General features: G+C 55.3%; 1 protein-coding gene across 2 annotated transcripts in view; it reads left to right on the top strand.

Moving 5' to 3' along the window:
- The window catches only part of STX7 (syntaxin 7), a 46,344-nt gene extending 28,454 nt beyond the window's left edge, over positions 1-17,890 (top strand). The window contains exons 3-10 of one of the 2 annotated variants that reach the window (XM_054174108.1): positions 2,186-2,255; positions 5,954-6,044; positions 7,731-7,868; positions 8,372-8,424; positions 9,183-9,273; positions 12,973-13,045; positions 13,942-14,024; positions 16,816-17,890. In XM_054174108.1, the coding sequence (XP_054030083.1) occupies positions 2,186-2,255; positions 5,954-6,044; positions 7,731-7,868; positions 8,372-8,424; positions 9,183-9,273; positions 12,973-13,045; positions 13,942-14,024; positions 16,816-16,908 (692 nt within the window). In that variant the 3' untranslated portion in view covers positions 16,909-17,890. Of the gene's footprint in view, positions 1-2,185; positions 2,256-5,953; positions 6,045-7,730; positions 7,869-8,371; positions 8,425-9,182; positions 9,274-12,972; positions 13,440-13,941; positions 14,025-16,815 lie in introns of those variants that run through there. The other variant, XM_054174107.1, reaches the window with a different exon arrangement.
- The last annotated feature ends 5,005 nt before the right edge of the window (positions 17,891-22,895 follow it).

Here is a 22,895-nt window from a genome sequence, read left to right on the forward strand (position 1 = left end):
ACAGCCTTTCTGGCTTTTACTTTCTCCTCAGTTACCTCCTTGTGCTCAGGTTTAGAAGTAAGGTAGAGAGCTGTGGAGCTTGGAACACAGGTGTTTGAAGTACAGGCTTTGCTCCTAGGAGAGTCTGGGCTGGCTTTCTGCACTGGCAGTTGGAGAAAGCAGCTGCAGGTGGCAGCAGGGCACTGGAACTGGGGGCCGCGGAGCCGCTGCCTGTGCTCGCGTTGGGCTTGTTGGGTTCTGCCTGCACAGGGACCTGGGAGTCACCAAGCTCCTCTGCTCCTGCATCGGGCAGGAGAATGCCTGGGAAGGAATACAGAGCCTAGCTGGGGGCCTGTGGAGTCCCTCAGGGGTCAGTACTGGGACCAGAGCTGTGCAATACATTCATCAGTGACCTGGCTGAGGGCACAGAGGCACTGTCAGCAGGTTTGCTGATGACACCAAACTAGGAGCTGACACCCTTCAGGCTGTGCTGCCATCCAGTGCGACCTGGACAGGCTGGAGAGGTGGGGGGGGGAGAAATGGAATGGAATCCCAGCTAGGGCAAGGGAAAGAACACCAGGGAGCAGGAGAGGTTGGGGCCTGAGCTGTTGGAGAGATGAGCAGAGGAGAGGGACCTGAGGGCCCTGGTGGACAGAAGGATGCCCCTGAGCCAGCAATGTGGCCTGGTGGCCAAGAAAGCCAAGGGCCTCCTGGGGTGCATTACAAGGGCCATGGTAAGTAGGTCAGAGAGGTTCTCCTGCCCCTCTACTCTGCCCTGATGAGGCCACAGCTGGAATCTTGTGTCCAGTTCTGGGCCCCTCAGCTCCAGAAGGACCTCAGGGAACTGCTTGAGAGAGTCCATCCCAGAGGCACAGAGCTGCTGCAGGCAGTGGAACATCTCCTGTGAGCCCAGGCTGAGGGAGCTGGGGCTTGGAGCTGGGAGCAGAGCAGCCTGAGGGCTGCCCTCATGGCTGGGGATAAAGATGTGCAGGGCTGGAGCCAGGCTCTGCTCAGGGATGGCCAAGGACAGCACAAGGGGCACTGGGGGCAAGCTGGAGCAGAGGAGGTGCCAGGGGAGCAGGAGGGGAAACTTTGTCCCTGTGAGGGTGCTGGAGCCTGGAGCAGGCTGCCCAGAGAGGTTGTGGAGTCTCCTGCTCTGGAGCCTTTCCAGCCCCCCCTGGATGTGTTCTGTGTGCCCTGCCCTGGGTGCCCTGCTCTGGCAGGGCTTGGACTGGGAGATCTCTGGAAGTCCCTTCCAGAACTGGACACAACATTCCAGATGTGGCCTCACCAGGGCAGAGTAGAGGGGGAGAAGAACCTCTCTGACCTACCCTGTGGCACACAAGTGTGCATGGGGAGTGCCACAGATATACAGGGAAGAGAGGTCTGCTTCCAGCAGAGGTCAAGCAAAAGTGAGTTATTTTGTGTATGTTTGGGCTTTTTCTGTTGTTTTAGAAGATGTGAGGGGATTAAGCTGTGATAAAAGCCACTGAGGGTACTGATTTTGCTGAATGTCAGTGAAGTCTCTGTCCACTCCTCTTCTTGCCTTCTCCTGTGACAGCAAAACACATTGAACTGAAAATCAGGCTCAGGTGCTGTCACTTGTATTCAAACCTAGGAGATGTGGTGAGCTAGAAGGCAGCAGGGGTTTATAGCTGTGTGCCACAGTTTGACATGCAAGGACCTCCACCTTGCAGACCTGCCTGGGTGCCTTCAGGAGCTGCACAGCCAGCAGTGCTGTTGCTGTCTGTCAGTGATGAGCTGGCTCTGCTTGGCTATGAAGATGCCTTGGCAGGTTTCAAAGGCTCCAGAGTGACAGGAGTCAAGCCTGACTGAACCAGAGTGCTGCTTATTAAAATAATTAATGTTACAATTACTGGGTTTTGAAGGCTTGGTTTATCCTTTTTAGAGTGAAACTATTAAGGGAGCTTTGAATGGACAGCTCCTAACCAGACAGGTGAGCACCTTCCTGGCCTGTGAAGAAGCCCTGGGCTTGTCCTTGGCTTGATGCAAACTCTTCACCAGTTCTGGGACTTCTTACGTGGAGTCTTTGTAGCAGGCTGGAAGAGTTTGCAGTATCAGTTTCTGTCAGCTTCCATCAGTTTCTGTCAGCTTCCATGGCTTTAGAACTGTCAAGCAAAACCAAATCAAATGAAGCAGGAATGGTCTGTGCCCCATTCCAATTTCTCTTGCTCTTCACCAACAGCTGCTGAAATACAAAGGCTGCTGCACCAGCTGGGAACCCCACAGGACACGCCGGAGCTGAGGCTGCAGCTGTGAGTACTTGAGAGCCTTGCAGACAGGCTCCTGGGAGGTGCTGAGGTGGGGTTTGCTGGGCAGTGTTTGAATTTGCTGAGAGAGGCAAATGTAAAGAAATGTTTGAAACTAAGATTGTCTAGATATGCTTTTTGAAATGCATCTTGGACAGGTGTCAGTGAGAATCAGCTGCTTGCCCCTGCACACTGCCTGCAGGGACAGGCCCAGGGGCAATGGTCTGAAATGAAAGCAGAGCAGATTGAGATTGGATGTGAGGAACAAGTTCTGCACCAGGAGGCTGCTGGAACATTGCAACAGGTTGCCCAGGGAGGGGGTTGAGGTCCCATCCCTGGAGATGTTCAATGTGAGGCTGGAGAGGGCTTTGGGCAACCTGATCTAGTGGAGGATGTCCCTGCTGAGTGCAGGGGGCTTGCCCTGGCTGACCTCTGGAGGTCCCTTCCAACCCAGACCATTCTATGGTTCTGTGTTGGTGCAGCTACAAAACCTGTGCGACAGCCAGCAAAGAGGAAGTGTCAGAAGCAGAGATCAGGGTCACTGTTTGGAAAGCAAACCTCTGCCCCAGGCAGCTCTTCAGGTCTGTCTGGGTGAGTTCCACCAGGGAATGAACACATTGGGGCTTTTTTGGTAGAGGTGGCCCTGGTTAGGGGAAGAGGGTCGTGTTACTGCTGAAATCTGCAGTGAAGGAGATATCTGCCGGACCCAGCAGTGCAACAAGGCTCCAAGGCAGGTGCTGTCCTCTAGCTCATTCCCCTGCAGGTGAGCTGTCCTGAGCACAGCACCAGCAGAGGCAGCTGCTCTTCACCTCAGAGTATGACCTAATGAACCTGTGGGATGTCATTTTTCATCTTTTTCCATTCACTTGCTTTCCCACCCTGAGCTCAGCATCAGAAGTGCACATGTGCCACACATTCTAAACCTGGGGTGAGGAAAGTGGCAGCCTTCAGTGTGGTCAGTGCTGTGGCCACTGCACAGCAGGAGGAGCTGTGTGCTGGAGCGAAGGCAGTGACACCCATGAGGGGTGAGCAGACAGATGGCTTTCTGATAGCCTAAGGTCAGAGGCCATAACATCAGCCAGGTGCAATCCACAGGTGAGTCTACCAGAGACTGTGGGTAGGTGAATTTATACAATGAATAGGATGCAGACATCAATTCACACCTGATCAGGATAGAGAATATTGTGAAGGGCATATGGCAGTCCCTGTATGGAGGTGATCTATATGGTGAGTCCCCTGAGTGTTCACACCATCCCAGAGTCCACCCAGCTGGCAGAGCCCTCCCAGCTCCCCCAGCCCAGCCCTCCCCCCAGCACTGCAGGCTCAGCACCAAACCAGGTCCCTAAGCACCAGCTCCATGCTGCTGGAACACCCCCAGGGATGGGGACTCCAGCACTGCCCTGGGCAGCCTCTTCAATGTCTGAGAGCCCTTCCAGGGCAGAAATACTTCCTCACATCCAGCCTGAGCCTGCCCTGGGGCACCTTGGAGCCATCTCCTCTGCTCCTGTCCCTTGGCACCAAGGAGCAGAGGCTGCCCCCTCCTCACTCCAACCTCCCTGCAGGGAGCTGCAGAGAGCAAGGAGGTCTCCCTCAGCCTCCTCTTCTCCAGCCTCACCCCCCCCAGCTCCCTCAGCCCTCCTCTAGCCCAGGGGCTCCAGGCCCTTCTCCAGCCTGCCTGCCCTGCTCTGGACAGGCTCCAGCCCCTCAGTGTCCTTCCTGCAGGGAGGGCCCAGAGCTGAGCACAGCACTGCAGCTGTGGCCTCCCCAGTGCTGAGCACAGGGGGATGGTCACCTCCTGGCCCTGCTTCTGACCCAAGCCAGGAGGCCATTGGCCTTCTTGGCCCCCTGGGCACTGCTGGCTCCTGGGCAGTGACTGCCACCCAACACCCCCAGGGCCCTCTGCAAGCTGCAGCTTTCCAACCACACCTCCCCAGGTCTGGAGCTCCCCAGGGGGTTGTTGTGACCCTGGGGCAGGACCTGGCCCTTGGCCTTGTTGAGCCTTGGCCCATGGCTCTCACCTGCCCAGACCCTGCTGTGAGGCTTCTCTGCCCTCTAGCAGAGGGACAGAGCCACCCAGCTCGGTGCCATCTGCAGGCTCACTGAGGCTGCCTCAATGCCCTCACCCAGATCACTGATAAAAGATGAAAGAGGTCAGGCTGTCTCTTTCTGCTCTGGTCTGGATGTTTGGTCTTCCCTTTCACATTGGTATGGATCTGGACTGGTTTCAGTGTTGGTGTTGATTGTTGGCTAATAGCTTCCCAGATCAAACTTTTCTACATGCACTGAAGAGGAGGAGGATGCAAAGGCAGGTAAAGAATTTGAGTTGCTTCAGGAAGAAAGTGTGAAGATTGGTAAAGGAGTGTGTGATAATATCAGAAGCAAAGAGTTAAAAGAAACCCAAACCAAGACCCAAACACCCCCCCAAAAACACAACAACAACCACCAACAAACTCCTCAAACATACAAAAATGCAACCAGAAATCCCCAGCTGAAGGGAAGGCTTTGTGTTATTTTCTCCTTTTTAAAGCACTGCTAAGGCTGCCAGTGAATGGGGATGGTTTCAGGTACCCCAGCAGCTGCTGGGTCATAAGGAAAAGAGGTCTCTTTGGATGTGCTTAGCAGGAACTGACCTCTTGTGGGCTGGGCACTGCAGTTCTGTTAGGCCACCACTGGATGTTCGTCCAACACAGCAGGAACTTGGTCCTTGCCTCAGTTATCCTGCACTCAGGAGGACTCTGTGTGTCCAGCTGTGGGCAGCCTCAGAAGGGCTACAAACAGCATGTGCAGATCCCCACAGTAACTGGAAACTTACTGCTGCACATAAGGGAAACAGGAAAAAACAGAAGAACAGGAAAATAAAGATGAGTAATGATGCTGTGCCCCTGGGGAACAGACCTCCTGCAGCACCTGCCTGGAGCCCATGGTGTCACAGCTTTGCAGTCAAGACTTAACTGCAAAGTGAAACAGAAAGCTGCCTGCTCTCCACTCAAGCGCCACTTTGCACCACACGTGTCATAAGAAACAGAAAATCATCACATGCTGGTATCTAGCCACAAGGAAACCTCTGCTCTTCCCTCTCTCACCACCCTTCTGCTCCTGAAGCATCAAGTGGGTTCCACCAGACCTAGCCAAAAGCAAAGGCAGCCACCCGCAGTGAGTGGTGAGTGCGGGTGAGTGCTCCCACACCGCAGACAGGCCTTGAAGCGTCCCCAACCAGTGAGGAGCCACAGGGGCTTGATCTTTCAACTTCACTAGCAAATCATGGCCTTACCTCCCTCCCTCTGCCTTCTGACCCCTTACTTCCCCAGGCTGATCTGTTTGTCATCATTTCAAAGGACTTTTCATGCACAAACTGAGCCCACACCTCTGACACCAGACACATTTGCAGCTCTGCGTGCACGGCGTGTGGCTGAGCGACTCAGGAAGGCGCTTGGGGCTGAAGCTGGTTGCAGAGAGTGGCCCAGGTTGGAAGGGACCTCAGACACCATCTACTCCAACCCTCCTGCCATGGGCAGGGACACCTCTCAGCTAGACTCAGCTGCTCAAGGCCACATCCAACCTGGCATTGAACATCTCCCCAGCCACTGGGCAGAAGAGAATGAAGATGGCTTCATGCACTTGAGAGAAGCCTTGTGTGCTCCTGAGCCAGTGACTTCAAACAGGAACTCACTGCTCTCTAATAAACTGTGCATTTGTTTTTCCAGGCAGCAGAAGCAGCAGTACACCAACCAGCTTGCCAAAGAAACTGACAAATATGTCAAAGAGTTTGGATCTCTGCCTGCAGCCAGTGAACAGGTATGAAACCACAGGGCATGGCTCATGGGGGGGATTTGCATGGCTTCAGGCCTGCCCCCCTGCTCCACACCAGACTCCCAGAGAGCCTTAGCTCTGTGGGGACTCTTACAACCTCAAAGTATTTTGTTGCAGCCCAGACTCGTTCCAAAGTCAATGTTATGTATCAGCAATAAGGCAGTTTGAAGTGCCAGGACTCAAAGCAAGGCACCCTGCCCCTGGGTTTGGGTAGCTGTGCACCTTATGATCCCCTGCAGTGATGCTGAGTCTGACCCTGCAGGCTGTGTCCCAGGACTGATTCCAGCAGGAAGGAATTGTGTCGAAAGTGAGATTTTGTTATGCTCAAGAGATCTCTTGTGTATCAGACAGGTCAGCAGATGTGCTAGGGCTTGTCCACAGGCTTTTCCTTTCTTAAGAGCAGTGGGCAGGAGCTGTTACCAAAGCAACTTGTGCAGTCTTCAGACTGCTTCTTTCCCAGGTCTGTGTAAATCAGTCCCATCAGGAGGTAATGTGTTGTGGTGGGTTGGAACTGCACCCCAACTGATTTGGAGGAAAATCCCCCCAGGTGCAATTGGCAGACAGCTCAGCTGGGGCTGGAAGCAAGTGGAGCTCTACTCACAAGCAAACTGCAACCTAGAACTATGCAATGCAATTAATATGTACAGAATATACACTATGTGTACAACAGCTATACAATAAACAACATAGAAACTCCTCAGACCCTCCTGCACAGCTACAGGGGGACCATTCACTTCTTCCCCCCCCTCCCCCGCTCCTTCCCTCTACCTCACACAGCAGTCAAAACAGAAATCCCCTGGCAAGAACATAGAAGAGAGAGAGAGAAGTTGCAAGCAGAAGTGACAGGAGAAGAAAAGAGAGCAAGAACTGTTCCTGCCTCTGCTCTGTATCCCATTAGCAATCCAGTGACTTCTGCAGACCTTAGCATTGTTTTCCTTGTCATTTATTTTCAGTCTCTGCAGTCAGGATCTAGGCTAAAGTTCCCCCTTCCCACTGTAACGTGTGTGAAGCGACTGCTGTCACTAGCTCACTCCTGGCTGCTGTCCTGTGTTTTCTTATCCTAGCCTAGCTAAGGAGCATCCCAGAAAACATGAACCCAGGTTATTGCCACTAAGAACTTGCCCGCTCTGTGGCAGTTTCCCAAGGAGTCCCTAAGAAGGACTGAATCCAAATGGCACACCAGGAGCCACATGTGCTCCTTCTGGCAAGGTGGAAACTTCTGGAGGTGTTGCAGCTTGGTCTCCGTGTGTAGCTGCTAGTTCAGGCAAAGTATGTTTGGGGTTTGTTATGGCTTTGTGTTACTGGAACTGAAAAGGTGGCAGTGAGATGTTTTACTGTTTTATTTGTCTGCTTTTATCATGAGCACCTCATCAAAGCTGCCTGCCAATGAAATACAGAATCACAGGCTGGGGAGGGGCAGGTGGTAGCCTCTCAGGAAGGTGGAAGGAAGGCTTGAAGGAAGGCTTGGTGTCCTGTAGACACCTGGGAAAGATGGTGGAGGATCTCCTCTTGACTCCTCTACATCTTCAAAGAAGCCTGAAAGGTTAGAGCACGTCTTTGTACCAGCTTGTGAGGGAGGCTGTGAATCCCCTTCTGGCTGTGTGTCCCCAACCTTTCTGTCAGTCCATGTGAAGTGTCCTGCTGCTTCTCTTCTGCCCCCTGCTCCTGTAGCGCCAAAGGAAGATCCAGAAGGACCGCCTGGTGGGGGAGTTCACCTCAGCACTGACCAACTTCCAAAGGCTCCAAAGACAAGCTGCTGAGAAAGAAAAGGACTTCGTGGCCAGAGTGAGAGCCAGCTCCAGGGTGTCTGTAAGTCTCACAGGTGTGCTGTCAGACCCTGTTTGCAGCGCTGCTGGCAGTGCTTGGTGCCTCACCTCTCCACAGCGCCGCTCCCCAGCAGCTCGCTATGAGCCCTGCGGCACTGAAGCAGGATTTCATAGGAAAGGCTGAATTCACTTTGCAGCACTTGCTCCCACCCCCTGGCCCCTGTTACACTTGCCAGATTACTGTGCAGTCTTAGAGTGGAGAAGTGCTGAGGAGCTTTGGCTGTTGAGCTTGTCCTTTCTGTGCAGCAGCTGTGCCAAGCACCCCTTGCCTTACCTGTCCCTTTCAGCAGGCAGTTACCCAGCCCAATGGTTTTGCTCTGTGTGTGCAGAAAGCAAAATCAGGCTGGGAACATGTTATGGGAACATGTAAGATCATGTTTTGGTCTGACTCTAAACCTGGTAACACTCAGTCTTTGCAGAAATGCTGCCAGTGCTGCTTCCAGCCCCCTAACGTTCTCTTTGTGTCTTTAAACGCTGCTCATGTAGGGCGGTGCTCCTGAGGACGGCAGCAAAGCAGGAACACTTGTCTCCTGGGACAGGTAGGCTGAATGTGTTAACAAGGCTTCAGCTAGCTCAGAATGAGAATCAGTGGCCTGCAGGGAAGCCAGCTGCTGATGTAAATGATTGTTACTGGGTTTCTGATCCCTTGCCTTTTCCTGGAGGAGGCTGGGCTGGGTGGTGTAGCCAGGCTGTGTTCCACAGGGCAAGTGCAGAGCAGAGGCTTTGGTGGGACAGGTGGGGATTAAAGCTGCAATTCACATCCTCTGTCCCACTCCCCCCTCCCCCCCCCCCCCCCCCCCCCCCCCGCCATTTAGTTATCTCCTTAAGCTGCCTTAAAACTGCTTTAGGGCTTTCTGAGACCCAAACTTAAGCAAAGTCAAGCTATGAGCAGAGCCAAACTGGTGACTTGTGATAGGGTCCAGTGTTTCCTGGGGTATCTCCTGTTGCTTTCCTGCGCTCAAAGAACTGCTTCTCAGTCTCAGACTCTTTTGTTGGCTAACTTGCTCTGCCTCAGACAGATGTAAACTTTAGAGCTTGTAATTCAGAAGAGACTTTGCCCTTGTATTTATGCTTGGAATTTCCAGCCAGCTAGGTCAGTGCTGTGTGCAGCACTGCTGCAGCAGCAGCTTCCTTGAGCAAAGGTGGGGACTGTTGGACTGTTAGACCTTCCCTGCTAGCTTCACAGGCAAGGGTGAAAATGTGCACTGTGGGTAAAGTGTCTGCATGTACTTAGCTGTCTTTCATTCTCAGTCAGTTCTCACCCTGCCTGTTCAGTTCTGGGTGTTTGTTTTGATAGTCAGGCCCAAGCACAAGTGCAGGATGAAGACATCACAGAGGATGACCTGCGGCTCATCGAGGAGCGGGAGTCTTCCATTAGGCAGCTGGAGGTAAGTGCCAGGATGCCAGGGCAGAATGGGCTTCCCTTCTTCCCAAAGGAATCCATTTGAGAGTGGTGTCAGCATGGACTGCAGGCATTTACCTGGGGAAGTTAGGGTTGGTTTGCTGCCATTGGTTCTTTCCTTCCAAACCAGAACTAGTGCAAGTTGCCTTTAGCTGTGATACGTGCATTAGAAGTCCCCTTTGTGGAGGGCTTGATGCTGTCTTTGGCTTCAGAGGCTCAGTTCTGGGATGAGAGAGAGCTCATACACAGAGCATAGCAGTCAGCTAACACAACCTCTTCGACAGTGGCTGGACATGAACCCAAATGATTCCTTTCCTCCCAGGTGTTCCCAGTCTATTGGTCAGCATCCTCCTTTTGGCAGCAGCCTTTGGAACAGCTCTGAAAACACAGAGACTGTTTCATTCCAACTTTTGTAATCAAGGACTGGGACAAAAGTTCAAAACATTTGAAACCAAGATGTAAAGCACACTAAAGCATGTTGAGCGTGATGACACATGCACATGAAGAGACCTCTCTGAAGACACATGGAAATTGTTCCAGCCACATCTCTACCATGAGGAAAGATGCTGGAATTGGAGTTTGTCAGGAAGTCTTGCTGATAACTGTGGCAAAATCCATTCTGTGTGTAAATTAAGCATCACAGAATGGTGGGGGGTGGAAAGGACCCCCAGAGATTGAGTCCAGCTCTCCCGCCAGAGCAGGGTCACCCAGGGCAGGGCACCCAGGAACACATCCAGGTGGGATTTGAAAGGAGACTCCACAACCTCTCTGGGCAGCCTGCTCCAGGCCTCCAGCACCCTCACACCAAAACAGTTTCTTCTCATGCTGAGGTGGAACTTCCTGGGTTCCAGTTTGTGTCCCTAGCTCCTTGTCCTATCCCAGGACACCACTGAGCAGAGCCTGGCCCCTTCCTGACCCCCACCCCTTGATATTGATAGACATTGATCAGATCCCCTCTCTGCCTTCTCTTCTCCAGGCTCAACAGCCAGGGCTCTCAGCCTTTCCTCCTCACACAGATGTTCCAGGCCCTTCAGCATTCTCATAGCCTCCCTTGGACCAGTCTGTCCCCCTTCCTCTTAAAATGGGGAGCCCAGAACTGGACACAATACTCCTGGTGCAGCCTCAGCAGAGCAGAATAGAGGGGGAGGCCACACTTTTCTTACTACATCCCAGGAAACCATTTGCCCTCTTGGCCACAAGGGCACATTGCTATGCCATGGATAGCTTCCTGGCACTCCCAGGTTCTTCTCCATGGATCTGCTTCCCAGCAGGTCACCCCACACCTGTGCTACTGCAGGGGCTTGTTCTCCCTAGGTGCATGACTCTACACTTGACCTTCATGAGGTTCCCCCCTGCCCACCTCTCCAGGCTGCCCAGGTCTGGCTGAATGGCAGCACAGCCTGGTGGCTGTCAGCCACTCCTCCCAGTTTGGGATCATCAGCAAACTGGCTGAGGGTCCACTCTACACCCTCATTCAGTTGTTGATGAAGATGTTGAGCAAGCCTGGACCCAGTGCTGACCCCAGGAAGCACACTGGTTCCAGGTCTCCAACTGGGCTCTGCACCCTTGGTCACAGCCCTCATTTTTCAATAATCTCCACCTTACCAACCCTATTTAATTACAGTGACTTGAACTAAAGATGTCAGTCACTGGCTGAGAAGAGATCAGATGTACAGTCCCACATGACATTTGTCACTGCATCCTAGCCAGATGGTGACAGGACAGTGTCATGTAGGTGCAGGAGCCTGACCATGGGAGCTGTGGTGCTTGTGGGACATGTGTGTTCAACAAGGGTGCTGAAATCTTCAAAGGCTTTGGGTTGGAAAGGCTCAGAGGTCATTCACTCCAACCCCCTGCACTCAGCAGGGACATCCTCCACTGGATCAGGTTGCCCAGAGCCCTGTCCAGCCTCACCTGGAAGATCTCCAGGGATGGAGCCTCAACCCCCTCCCTGGGCAACCTGTTGCAGTGCTCCAGCAGCCTCCTGGTGCAGAACTTGTTCCTCACATCCAATCTCCATCTGCTCTGCTCTCATTTCAAACCATTGCCCCTGGTGCTGTCCCTGCAGGCCTTTGACAACAGTCCCTCTGCAGCCTTCTTGTAGCCCCTTCAGGTACTGGAAGGCTGCTGTAAGCTCTCCCCAGAGCCTTTGGACTTGATGATCTTTGAGGTCCTTTCCAACCTTATTGATTCTATGATTCTCTTCTCCAGGCTGAACAACCTCAGCCTCTCCCTCAGCCTGCACATACTTGTATTAAACTGATGAAGTTCTCACTGCCTAGAAAGGGGAAACATCACCCCCACCTTCAAAAAGGGAGATAAGGGAAACCCAGGGAACCACAGGCCTGTCAGTCTGACCTCTGTGCCTGGCAAGGTAAGGGAGCAGATCCTCCTGAAGACTATGCTGGGGCACATGGAATACCAGGAGGCAGCTGGTGGTAACCAACACAGCTTCAGCAAGGGCAAACCCTGCCTGATGAGCTTGGTGGCTTTCTGTGATGGAACTACAGCATCAGTAGATAAGGGAAGAGCAACTGATGGCATCTGTCTGGACTTCTGTAAAGTGCAGCTGTCCCACATGGCATCCTGGTCACCAAACTGGGAAAGCATGGACTCGGGGGGTGGCCACAGGCTGGATGAGGAACTGCTCTCAGAGAGTTGTGGTCAATGGCTCAGTGTCCAAATGAAGAGTGGTGACAAGTGTGTCAGTCCTGGGACCAGTGCTGCTCTGTGGGTGGCATGGACAGTGGGATGAAGGCAGCCTCAGCAGGTTTGCAGGTGACACCAACTTCAGTGGCCTGGTTGACACCCTGGAGAGAAGGGATTCATCCAGAGGAACCTGGGCCAGCTGGAGCCAACTTCAAGTTCAACAATGCCAAGTGCAAGGTCCTGCAGCTGGGTTGGGGCAATCCCAGGCACAAATCCAGGCTGGATGAGGAGTGGCTGAGAGCAGCCCTGCAGAGAAGGCCTTGGGGGTGTCAGTTGGTGACAAACTCCCCAGGAGCCAGCAATGGTCCCTGGCAGCCCAGAGCCAGCTGAGTGCTGAGCTGCATCCAGAGCAGGGAGAGCAGCAGCACAGGGAGGGGATTCTGCCTGTCCTCATGAGACCCCAGCTGGAGCACTGCCTCCAGTTCTGGTGTCCCAAACAAAAGAAGGAGATGGAACTGTGGTCCAGAGGAGGCCACGAAGATGATCAGAGGGCTGGAGAACCCCCACTGCAGGAGAGCTGGGGAGGGACCTCTGGTGACAGGACGAGGGACAGTGGTTTGAAACATGGCAGGGCAGAACGAAACTGGAGATGAGGAAGGAATTCTTTCCAGTGAGGGTGGGGAGAGCCTGGCACAGGCTGCCCAGGGAGGCTGTGGCTGTCCCCTGCCTGGAGGTGTTGAAGGCCAGGCTGGATGAGGCCTTGAGCAAGGTGTGCTGGTGGGAGGTGTCCCTGCCCATGGCAGGGGGTTGGAGCTGGATGATCTTTAAGGTCCCTTCCAAGCCTACCCATTCTCTGAACTGGGCTAAATGTAAAGCTTTAAGCAAAAAAATGGGCTCATAGTAGCAGAAAGCCCCCTGCAGACAAAGGGCTGAAGGCTGTAAGCAGTGCTGGCTGTGTCCATGGGAGGAGCAGCAGCAGCAGTCTCAGAGATGCTGGGGTTTGTTGTCTGCTCACAGGATGACTGTTCTCTTGCAGGCAGATATCATGGACATCAACGAAATCTTCAAAGATCTGGGAATGATGATTCATGAGCAGGGTGATGTCATAGGTAAGTCCACATCAGAGCATCTTAGGGTTGTTATTTCTCCTGTTTCTCCACAGAGCAGCAATCCAGAGCTGCCTTTTGCTGGAAGCACTCCTCTGATGGCAAGGGGAATTCTAGAGCCAATCAAGTGCAACCTCAGCATGGCTAGCCTGGCCAAGGCAGCTGAGAATACACAAAGGAAGTGTGTTGAAAATGTAGTTTCAAACCTCCTCTCATTTTCAGAGTCCATCTGGGGAGGCTTAGTGTGGGGCTGCTGATGAAAGAGCACAGCTTCAGCACAGCTTCCTGCTCTGCCCTGCAAGCAGACAGCTTTATCCTTTGAACAAAATGTGACTGGAAAAGGTATTTCCTGAGCCTGCTGCTAGGCCCTGCTCTTGTCTATGTCCAGCACACACTGTCAGGGCTTCCTCTACTGCCTTAGGCAAGAACCTGTTCAGATTTTTTTCTGGAAAAACCAACCAACTTCTGGTTAGGATGAGAGAAAGCCACCCTGAGTTGTGCCTCTCCGGGGGGTCTGATTCCTCTGACCTTGTAGGCCTTAGGACTTTTTTATTCTGAGCAGAGGGTTGGGAGTTGGAAGACAATTCACACTGACATTAAAAGAGAGAGAAATGAAATTTAAAATATAGAGCTCCTGAAAGTTGGTGTCCAAGGGTCAGCCCCAGGGCTGAGAGGAGCTGGCCCTGGTGTGGCTTCTGCCACTCACGGCCTGGCCACTTCTGAAAGGAGTTCACACAGAGGTGCAGGAAGGGTCCAAGCTCCACAGTGCAAGGTGTAGGTGTTTGGGTGTTGGTGAAGTCCCCAGCAGATGGGAAGCAGCTCTGACCTGCTCTTAAAGTGTATTTGAGTGGCTGGGTTCTGACTAACCACAATTTGACCTCCTTCCTTTTGAAATGAAGACAGCATAGAGGCCAACGTGGAACACGCCGAGGGGCACGTGCAGCAAGCCAGCCAGCAGCTCTCCAGAGCAGCAAGCTACCAGGTAATGGCCATGCCAGCTCCAGTGGGGAGTGGCTGCCCTCCCTCACCAGCCCTGATCCCCACTTCCTGCTGCTCTTCAGCTTTGGCTGTCAGTTTCCTCAGGGCTTGCAGACTTACCACAGGTTGGTGTTAGGCTGCAGTGGCATTTCTAGGTCAGTGTAAAACAAAAGGCAGTGACTTCTGGAAGCTTTGGGTTCCCTGTGAAATCAGCAAGGCAGCTGCAGAGCACCTGCAGTTAAACCTTGATTTAAAAAAAAACCCAAACCCAAACCCTTCCTTTTTTCAGCTCAGGAAGTAAAAGGTTCCTGATTGTGGAGATCAGGACTCTAAAGATCACTGGAGGAGCAGGGAAGTCTTCTGAAGATGCTGCCACTCAACACCAATTCTTGCTGCCTGAAATCTTCTCAGAGCTATAAATCTCCAGCTTCTGGTAACTGCTGCGCTGGTGCCAGAAGCAGCTTTCAAGCTTCTCTGAAAAGCCTTTCAGAGATCTTCAACTGCCACTTCTGTAGAACAGTTCTGAAACTTATTAGAAAGAATCTGATTAATCTTATTAGCAATAAATCTTCTCTCTTAAGTCAGAGTTAGTCCTTTTTAAATCCTCATCATCCTTAGAGACAGGCAGGACATCAAATCAGTGACAGAATGTCTGAAGGATTGTCTGCTGATTTCAGAAGTGGCAAGGAGCAAGGAGTGGATGCATCCATGAACTGAAGAAGCAGACAGAGCACAGCTTTGCTTCTGGAGCTGTGGCCTGTAATCCCAAGAACTGATTGTCAGCACAGGCCTGTGGAACACTGGGGTTCATTTCCTTCCTAGTGTGAAGGAAATCTTCAGATAAAAAGAGGGAGAGCAGCTAGTCTTGGGTGCTCTGCTGTCTCAAGTTACAGACCTGTATGGGACAAGTGGGAGTTCTGGGTGTGCTCCTAACTTCTATTGCAGAGACATCTCCATATCTGGGGCTGTATCACGTCTTGCTCTTTTCCTTCTTCTATCTGAGAACTTGACAAGCACAACTTGAAAATAACTCTGTGAATAGATGCAAAATCCTCCTCCAGAAGTCTAAACCCACAGTCTGCTGCCCCTCCTGTGCACACAGGAGTAGTCTTTAGATAGCCTTTGTGTGTGGGGCAACCAGGGGTCAGGCCCAGTCAGTTAGGGCTCATGAAGGGCAGGTCCTGCTTGAGCAACCTCCTGTCCTGCAACGCTCCCCAGGTAGGTGCTGGATTCGCCTACATGAGGCAGTTTCAAGGCCCAGCTTGCCAGGGTGCTGGGCCAGCTCATTTCAGTTGTATGCTTACCCTGAAAGGTTGGACTGGATGAGCCTTGAGGTCCCTCCCAGCCTGGTATTCTGTTCTGGTGAGCTGCTGGGTGGGTGAGGGGCAGGCTGTGGTGGGGTTTGCCTTTGGCACTGTGTCCCACAGCATCCTCCTGCAGACACTGGCTGCTCATGGCTTGGGGGGGGGGAGGCTTTGCTGGGTTAAGAGCTGGCTGGATGGGCACAGAGAGTGGTGTGGAATGGAGTCAAATCCAGCTGGTGGCCAGCCACAGATGCTGTTCCCCAGGGCTCAGTGCTGGGGCCAGTACTGATCAGTGTCCTGATCCATGATCTGAGTGAGGGGACTGAGGCACCCTCAGTAATTCTGCAGATGATGCCAGACTGGGTGGCAGTGTTGATCTGCTGGAGGGTAGGAGGCTCTGCAGAGAGTTGTGGCCAGGCTGGATCCATGTCCTGAGGTCAGCTGTGTGAGGTTCAACAAGGCCAGGTGCTGGGTCCTGCACTTGGGTCACAGCAGCCCCATGAATGCTCCAGGCTTGGGGCAGAGGGCTGGAAAGTGCCTGGTAGGAAAGGCCCTGGGGGTGCTGGGTGACAGCAGCTGAATGTGAGCCAGCAGTGCCCAGGTGGGCAAGAAGGGCACCAGCAGCCTGGCCTGGATCAGCAGTGGTGTGGGCAGCAGGAGCAGGGCAGGGATTGTGCCCCTGGACAGGGCACTGCTGAGGCTGCACCTTGAGCCCTGGGTTCGGTTTTGAGGACTTCAAGGAGGACATTGAGGGCTGGAGCAGGTCCAGAGAAGGACAGCAAAGCTGGGGAAGGGTCTGGAGAACAGGGCTGGGGAGGAGCAGCTGAGGGAGCTGGGAGTATTCAGCCTAAGGAAGACCTTCTGGCTTTCTGCAGCTACTTGAAAGGAGGCTGCAAGTTGTCCCTGGGGAGGTTTAGGTTGGACATTAGAAGAAACTTCTTCCTTGAAAGGGTTATTAAATGGTGGCCCAGGCTGCCTAGGGAGGTGGCTGAATCCCCATCCCTGGAGGTGTTTCAGAGCCACGGATGTGGTGGTTTAGCACCAGCCTTGGTACAGTCAGAGAATGGTTGGACTGGGTGATCTGAAAGGGTTTCTGCAGCTGAAACAATTCCATTTTGGAATGATTTTTTTTCCCTAGCAGACCATTTCTACCTCCTCTGCTGTGCAGATTCCTTGTCCATTGTCCTCTGTCTGTGGCCACTTGCTCTCTCCTGTTGTCTTTCTCTCATCCATTCCTCTGTCACTGCTCTCTGCCCCCAGTCACTGTGGGTGTCAGGCTATGCCGCTGAGCTCACCCTGCTGAATGACACAGCCATGGAAGCACCTGCTGGGTGATGCAGCTCTTCTGTTTGCTTGCACAACTTCCTGTGCCCTGTGAGTCAGAACAGAGCTCACTTAGACTCAGGAGCAGTGGGACAGCGTCAGCACCTGAGGAGTGTTCTGCTGCGGTGGTGCAGTCTCCGATCACCTTGGTTATTCCTCTCTTGGCAGCAAAAGTCCCGCAAGAAGATGTGCATCCTGCTGGCCATCCTGGGCGTCGGAGTGCTGCTGGTGGTGCTGATCGTCTTGTTATCTATGAGATAAGTGTCTGCAGGAGGTGGTGGATCGGTCTGTCAGTGATGAAAGGAAGTGCCCAGTTTGCTGATTGTGGAACTGAGTGAAACAATGATTCTGTTCTTCACACTTTTTATGTGACATTTTTGTTGGCACCTGAGAAGTGAGGTTCTCAGTGCTGCTGTCGGTGTCACTGCCTGCCCTCCTGGGTGCTCTTACCTCAGCCAGGTCACAGACTGTTCTGTGAAGAGGTTTTTATCTTTAAGTGAAGGTTTAGGGGGCTAATCAAAACCCTGATCATTCATTTTGGCAGGGTGAGTTATTATCTTCTGGGCTAAATGTTGATTCCAAAGCAAACTTCTGGAGGGCTGCCTGGGGCCATGGAGTCACATCTCAGAACTGATTTTTAAGTTAGAAATGTTCTCATCTCTGGCTGCCATCCCCCTGCCCAGCCAGTACAGGTGGCTCAAAAATAACATGTGGGTTGTGATCTGTCTTTTCAAGTGAAGCCTTTGAATCAAGCCTTCAGTTTGCCTGAAATCTTGTTGCTGCTTCATGTCTCTGTAGCTGGCATCGAGTGTGGCGATGTCAGGAAGCCTGCTGCCAAGGCAGGGTGGCTGATGGCACAATGGGGATCGTTCTCTTCAGTTCCTGCAGTGAGAGCTGTTGTGTTCTGTCTGCACCTCTGGGATCTTCCCACCCGAGTGTGCATCAGTGAGCTTGGCTAGGTGAGAACTGAATTCTTCAGTTTCCTGGGAAAAAATTCCCAGCTCCTAACTGCACTTCAATGTTCTGGAACTGCTGTGACTGGTTTTGCATGCCCATCCCCAATGCTGTGAGAGATCTTTCACACAGCTGAAGAAAAGAGCTTGCAGTGATCCTCAGCAGTGTTTGAAAGGAGGTGCCCAAGGCATTGCCTTCAGAGTGATACCCTTTTGTGCCATTTTGTACCAGTACATTACAAATGTGACAAGGCTTCATCTGTTTGCCTTTTGAACTGGCCTTGGTGAGCTAACCTACCTGACCAGCCTGCGGGTGGGGAGTCCCTTCTCTGTGTTTCTGAATTCTTGCACACTGGGCTGATAGGGAATGCACTGCTTACAGGGTGAGCATCTGGGAACAAGCTAACTGTAAGCATAAATGGACTTGACAATTGTAACCATGCAGCCACAATAAAGGTCTTTTAAAGAGTCCATTCTGGCAGTTCCTTTGTTCAGAACCTATCTTCACCAGCACATCAGCTCTGCCTTCAGACACCAGGGAAGCTCCTCTGAAAGCTCCAGAGAATGTCAGCTCTGCTGGCTCCTCAGCACAGAGCCTCTGTTCCTGCTCTGTGCTTCTCATGGGTAATGAAGATTCTCCTGGGCCTTGCGTTCCTGCCTGTGTGAGCCCAGGCTCAGAGGACAGCCTGCTCTGGGTGGCTGCTGGCACTGGGTGCCAAGGGTTAGACCTTTACGACTCCTTCAGCACAGCAGCAGCCACATGAAGAGTGGCAACCCATGGTGCAGGAAGGAGGCAGCTTTTGCTGCTGTCTTTGGGCTCCAGAGGCAGGGGAGGGGAAGAGCTGTGATGGTTGTTGATGTTTTAGAGTTGGTGGAACGATTAATAAAAATATGCATAACCCTGACATTGAAAAATCCCCCAGGAAACATTAACAGAACCTCTTTGCTGGCTGGAAATGCTCAAGGGTGGAGGAACAGGTAGCAATCTAAACAACGTTAGCAAAAACCAGCAAAGGCAAACAGCAAATTAATCTGTAAAGGAAGACTTGGGCACCCTGCCGGCTCTGCCCACGCAGGGCCCTCCAGAACTCGCCCAGCAGAGCGGCCAGGGCATCAGAACCTTTAACAGATGCCTGTAAACAAATCAGCTCTGCTGGGTCACTGGCTTAAGTGGCTTCAGTAAGTGCATTTGGCCCCTGCACAGCCGTCCCCAGCACACGAGGTGCATTTGAACCGATGCCGGCCGGAGAAAGCAGCAGTGTCTGCACGTGTGCTGCTGTGCCAGGGCGAGGCTGGGCTGTGCTGGGGAGAGGCTGTGCTGGGACGAGGCTGCCCTGTGCTGGGGAGAGGCTGTGCCGGGGAGAGGCTGTGCTGGGATGAGGCTGCGCTGTGCCGGGGGGAGGCTGTGCTTGGACGAGGCTGCACTGTGCTGGAGGGAGGCTGTGCTGGGACGAGGCTGTGATGGGGGGAGGCTGTGCTGGGACGAGGCTGCACTGTGCTGGGGGGAGGCTGTGCCGTGACGAGGCTGCACTGTGCCGGGGAGAGGCTGCGCCAGGACAAGGCTGTGCTGTGCCGGGTAGAGGCTGTGCCAGGACGAGGCTGCACTGTGCTGGGGAGTGGCTGTGCCAGGACGAGGCTGCGCTATGCCGGGGAGAGGCTGTGCCGGGATGAGGCTGTGCCGGGGAGAGACTGTGCCGGGATGAGGCTGTGCTGGGGAGAGGCTGTGCTGGGACGAGGCTGCACTGTGCTGGGGAGAGGCTGTGCCGGGACGAGGCTGCGCTATGCCGGGGAGAGGCTGTGCCGGGATGAGGCTGTGCCGGGGAGAGACTGTGCCGGGATGAGGCTGTGCTGGGGAGAGGCTGTGCTGGGACGAGGCTGCACTGTGCTGGGGAGAGGCTGTGCCGGGACGAGGCTGCACTGCGCTGGGGAGAGGCTGTGCCGGGACGAGGCTGCGGTGTGCCGGGGGAGAGGCTGTGATGGGATCAGGCTGTGCTGGGCAGAGGCTGTGCTGGGAAAAGGCTGTGCTGTGCTGGGGAGAGGCTGTGCCGGGACGAGGCTGCACTGTGCCGGGGGGAGGCTGTGCTGGGACGAGGCTGCGCTGTGCTGGGACGAGGCTGCGCTGTGCTGGGGGGAGGCTGTGCCGGGACGAGGCTGCACTGTGCCGGGGGGAGGCTGTGCTGGGACGAGGCTGCACTGTGCTGGGGAGAGGCTGTGCTGGGACGAGGCTGCGCTGTGCTGGGACGAGGCTGCGCTGTGCTGGGGGGAGGCTGTGCCGGGACGAGGCTGCACTGTGCCGGGGGGAGGCTTTGCCGGGACGAGGCTGCGCTGTGCCGGGGAGAGGCTGTGCTGGGACGAGGCTGCACTGTGCCGGGGGGAGGCTGTGCTGGGACGAGGCTGCACTGTGCCGGGGAGAGGCTTTGCCGGGACGAGGCTGCACTGTGCTGGGGAGAGGCTGTGCCGGGGAGAGGCTGTGCTGTGCTGGGACGAGGCTGCGCTGTGCTGGGGGGAGGCTGTGCTGGGACGAGGCTGCACTGTGCCGGAGGGAGGCTGTACTGGGACGAGGCTGCACTGTGCTGGGGGGAGGCTGTGCTGGGACGAGGCTGCACTGTGCTGGGGGGAGGCTGTGCTGTGCCGGGGGAGAGGATGTGCCAGGGCGAGGCTGCACTGTGCCGGGGAGAGGCTGTGCTGGGATGAGGCTGTTCCGGGGAGAGGCTGTGCCGGGACAAGGCTGCACTGTGCCGGGGAGAGGCTGTGCCGGGACAAGGCTGCACTGTGCTGGGGAGAGGCTGTGCCGGGATGAGGCTGCACTGTGCCGGAGGGAGGCTGTGCTGGGACGAGGCTGCACTGTGCTGGGGGGAGGCTGTGCTGGGACGAGGCTGCACTGTGCCGGGGGGAGGCTGTGCTGGGGAGAGGCTGCGCTGTGCTGGGGGGAGGCTGTGCTGGGGAGAGGCTGTGCTGGGATGAGGCTGCACTGTGCTGGGACGAGGCTGCGCTGTGCCGGGGGGAGGCTGTGCTGGGGAGAGGCTGTGCCGGGGAGAGGCTGTGCTGGGATGAGGCTGCGCTGTGCCGGGGAGAGGCTGTGCCGGGACAAGGCTGCACTGTGCCGGGGGGAGGCTGTGCTTGGACGAGGCTGCACTGTGCTGGAGGGAGGCTGTGCTGGGACGAGGCTGTGATGGGGGGAGGCTGTGCTGGGACGAGGCTGCACTGTGCTGGGGGGAGGCTGTGCCGTGACGAGGCTGCACTGTGCCGGGGGGAGGCTGTGCTGGGGAGAGGCTGCGCTGTGCTGGGGGGAGGCTGTGCTGGGACGAGGCTGCACTGTGCCGGGGGGAGGCTGTGCTGGGGAGAGGCTGTGCCGGGGAGAGGCTGTGCTGGGACGAGGCTGCGCTGTGCCGGGGGGAGGCTGTGCTGGGGAGAGGCTGTGCCGGGGAGAGGCTGTGCTGGGACGAGGCTGCGCTGTGCCGGGGAGAGGCTGTGCTGGGAAGAGGCTGTGCCGGGGAGAGGCTGTGCTGGGACGAGGCTGCGCTGTGCCGGGGAGAGGCTGTGCTGGGAAGAGGCTGTGCCGGGGAGAGGCTGTGCTGGGACGAGGCTGCGCTGTGCCGGGGAGAGGCTGTGCTGGGAAGAGGCTGTGCCGGGGAGAGGCTGTGCTGGGACGAGGCTGCGCTGTGCCGGGGAGAGGCTGTGCTGGGAAGAGGCTGTGCCGGGGAGAGGCTGTGCTGGGACGAGGCTGCGCTGTGCCGGGGAGAGGCTGTGCTGGGAAGAGGCTGCGCTGTGCCGGAGGGAGGCTGTGCTGGGACGAGGCTGCACTGTGCCGGGGAGAGGCTGTGCCGGGGAGAGGCTGCACTGTGCCGGGGAGAGGCTGTGCCGGGGAGAGGCTGCACTGTGCCGGGGAGAGGCTGTGCTGGGGAGAGGCTGCGCTGTGCCGGGGAGAGGCTGCACTGTGCCGGGGAGAGGCTGCACTGTGCTGGGGCGAGGCTGTGCTGTGCTGGGGGGAGGCTCACCCACCCCCTTCAGACCTAGTTTAAAGCCTTCCTAATGAGCCCTGCCAACTCTAGTGCTAGGACTCTCTTGCCCCTCCTAGATAACTGCACCCCAGCAGGACCCAGCAGGTTGGGTGCTGTAAAAGTTGCCCCATGATCGAAGAAGCCAAAGTTCCGCTGCTGGCAGCATCCCCTGAGCCAATTGTTCATGGTGTGGGTTCTGTTCCTCTCAGTGTACTCCCCTGCCACTGAGGGAACTGAGCAGAACACCACTTGAGCTCCTGCCCCATCAACCAATTGTCCAAGGGCCCTGAACTCCTTCTTAATCGCCCTGGTGCCCTTCCTGTCGATCTCATCACTCCCAGCCTGTATCACCAGCAGAGGGTAAGAGTCAGAGGCTGGATCAGCTTTGGGAGTCTCCTTGTGATGTCCCTGACCCGCGCCCCGGGCAGGGAGCAGAGCTCCCTGTGGGATGGGTCGGGACAACATATGGGTCCCTCAGTACCCCCCAGGAGAGAGTCCCCAGCAACTATAACCCTTCTCCTTTTCTGTGTGGAGCTGGTCGTTATAGCTGGTGGGGACTGCTTGGCCTTAGGCTTGGCCTTAGGCTCCTCTCCGGAGCTGGTCATTATAGCTGGTGGGGACCACTTGGCCTTAGTCTCCCCTCTGGATGGCTGCTCCTCAGCCCTCTCATCCCCACTGCCCTTGGCCTGCAGGGCCTCATACTTATTATGCAAGGGCAGCGGAGGAGGAGGAGAGGGCCGGGGTGGATTTCTCTTGCCACCCTTGGCAAGGACCTGTGTCCATCCCTCTCCGTTTCCAGGGGCCCTTCCCTCAGCAGGGGAGATCTGCAGAGCCTTCTCCCACAAATCTAACTCCCTTTCACTTTCCCTTATTGTCCTCAGCCTAGACACCTCCTCCTTCAGCTCGGCCACTTTGTCCGTCAGCTCTGCCACCAGGCTGAGGAGAAAGCTCACCTGCTCACACCTGACACAGGCGTCCTCTCCCTCCCCCTCTATTCCAAGTGCCAGGCTGAAGCACTCTCTGCAGCTGGCAGCCTGGACTCCGGCTTGCTGATGAAACAGCTCTGTCTGGGTAGATGCTGTTTTTCTACCATGGTGCAACGTGGCTCTGCAGCCAACGCGGCGCCGCGCACAGCCCGGCCGGGATTGAAAGCTCCCGCGGCTGCCGGCAGGCTCCCGCTCCCGCTCCCGCTCCCGCTCCCGCTCCCGCTCCCGCTCCCGCTCCCGCTCCCGCTCCCGCTCCCGCGGGCACGGTCCCGCCGGCACCCCTGCCTACCAGCACTCCCCCGACCCGC

The sequence above is a fragment of the Dryobates pubescens genome, chromosome 28 (genome assembly GCF_014839835.1).
Source record: "Dryobates pubescens isolate bDryPub1 chromosome 28, bDryPub1.pri, whole genome shotgun sequence".
NCBI lineage: Eukaryota > Metazoa > Chordata > Aves > Piciformes > Picidae > Dryobates > Dryobates pubescens.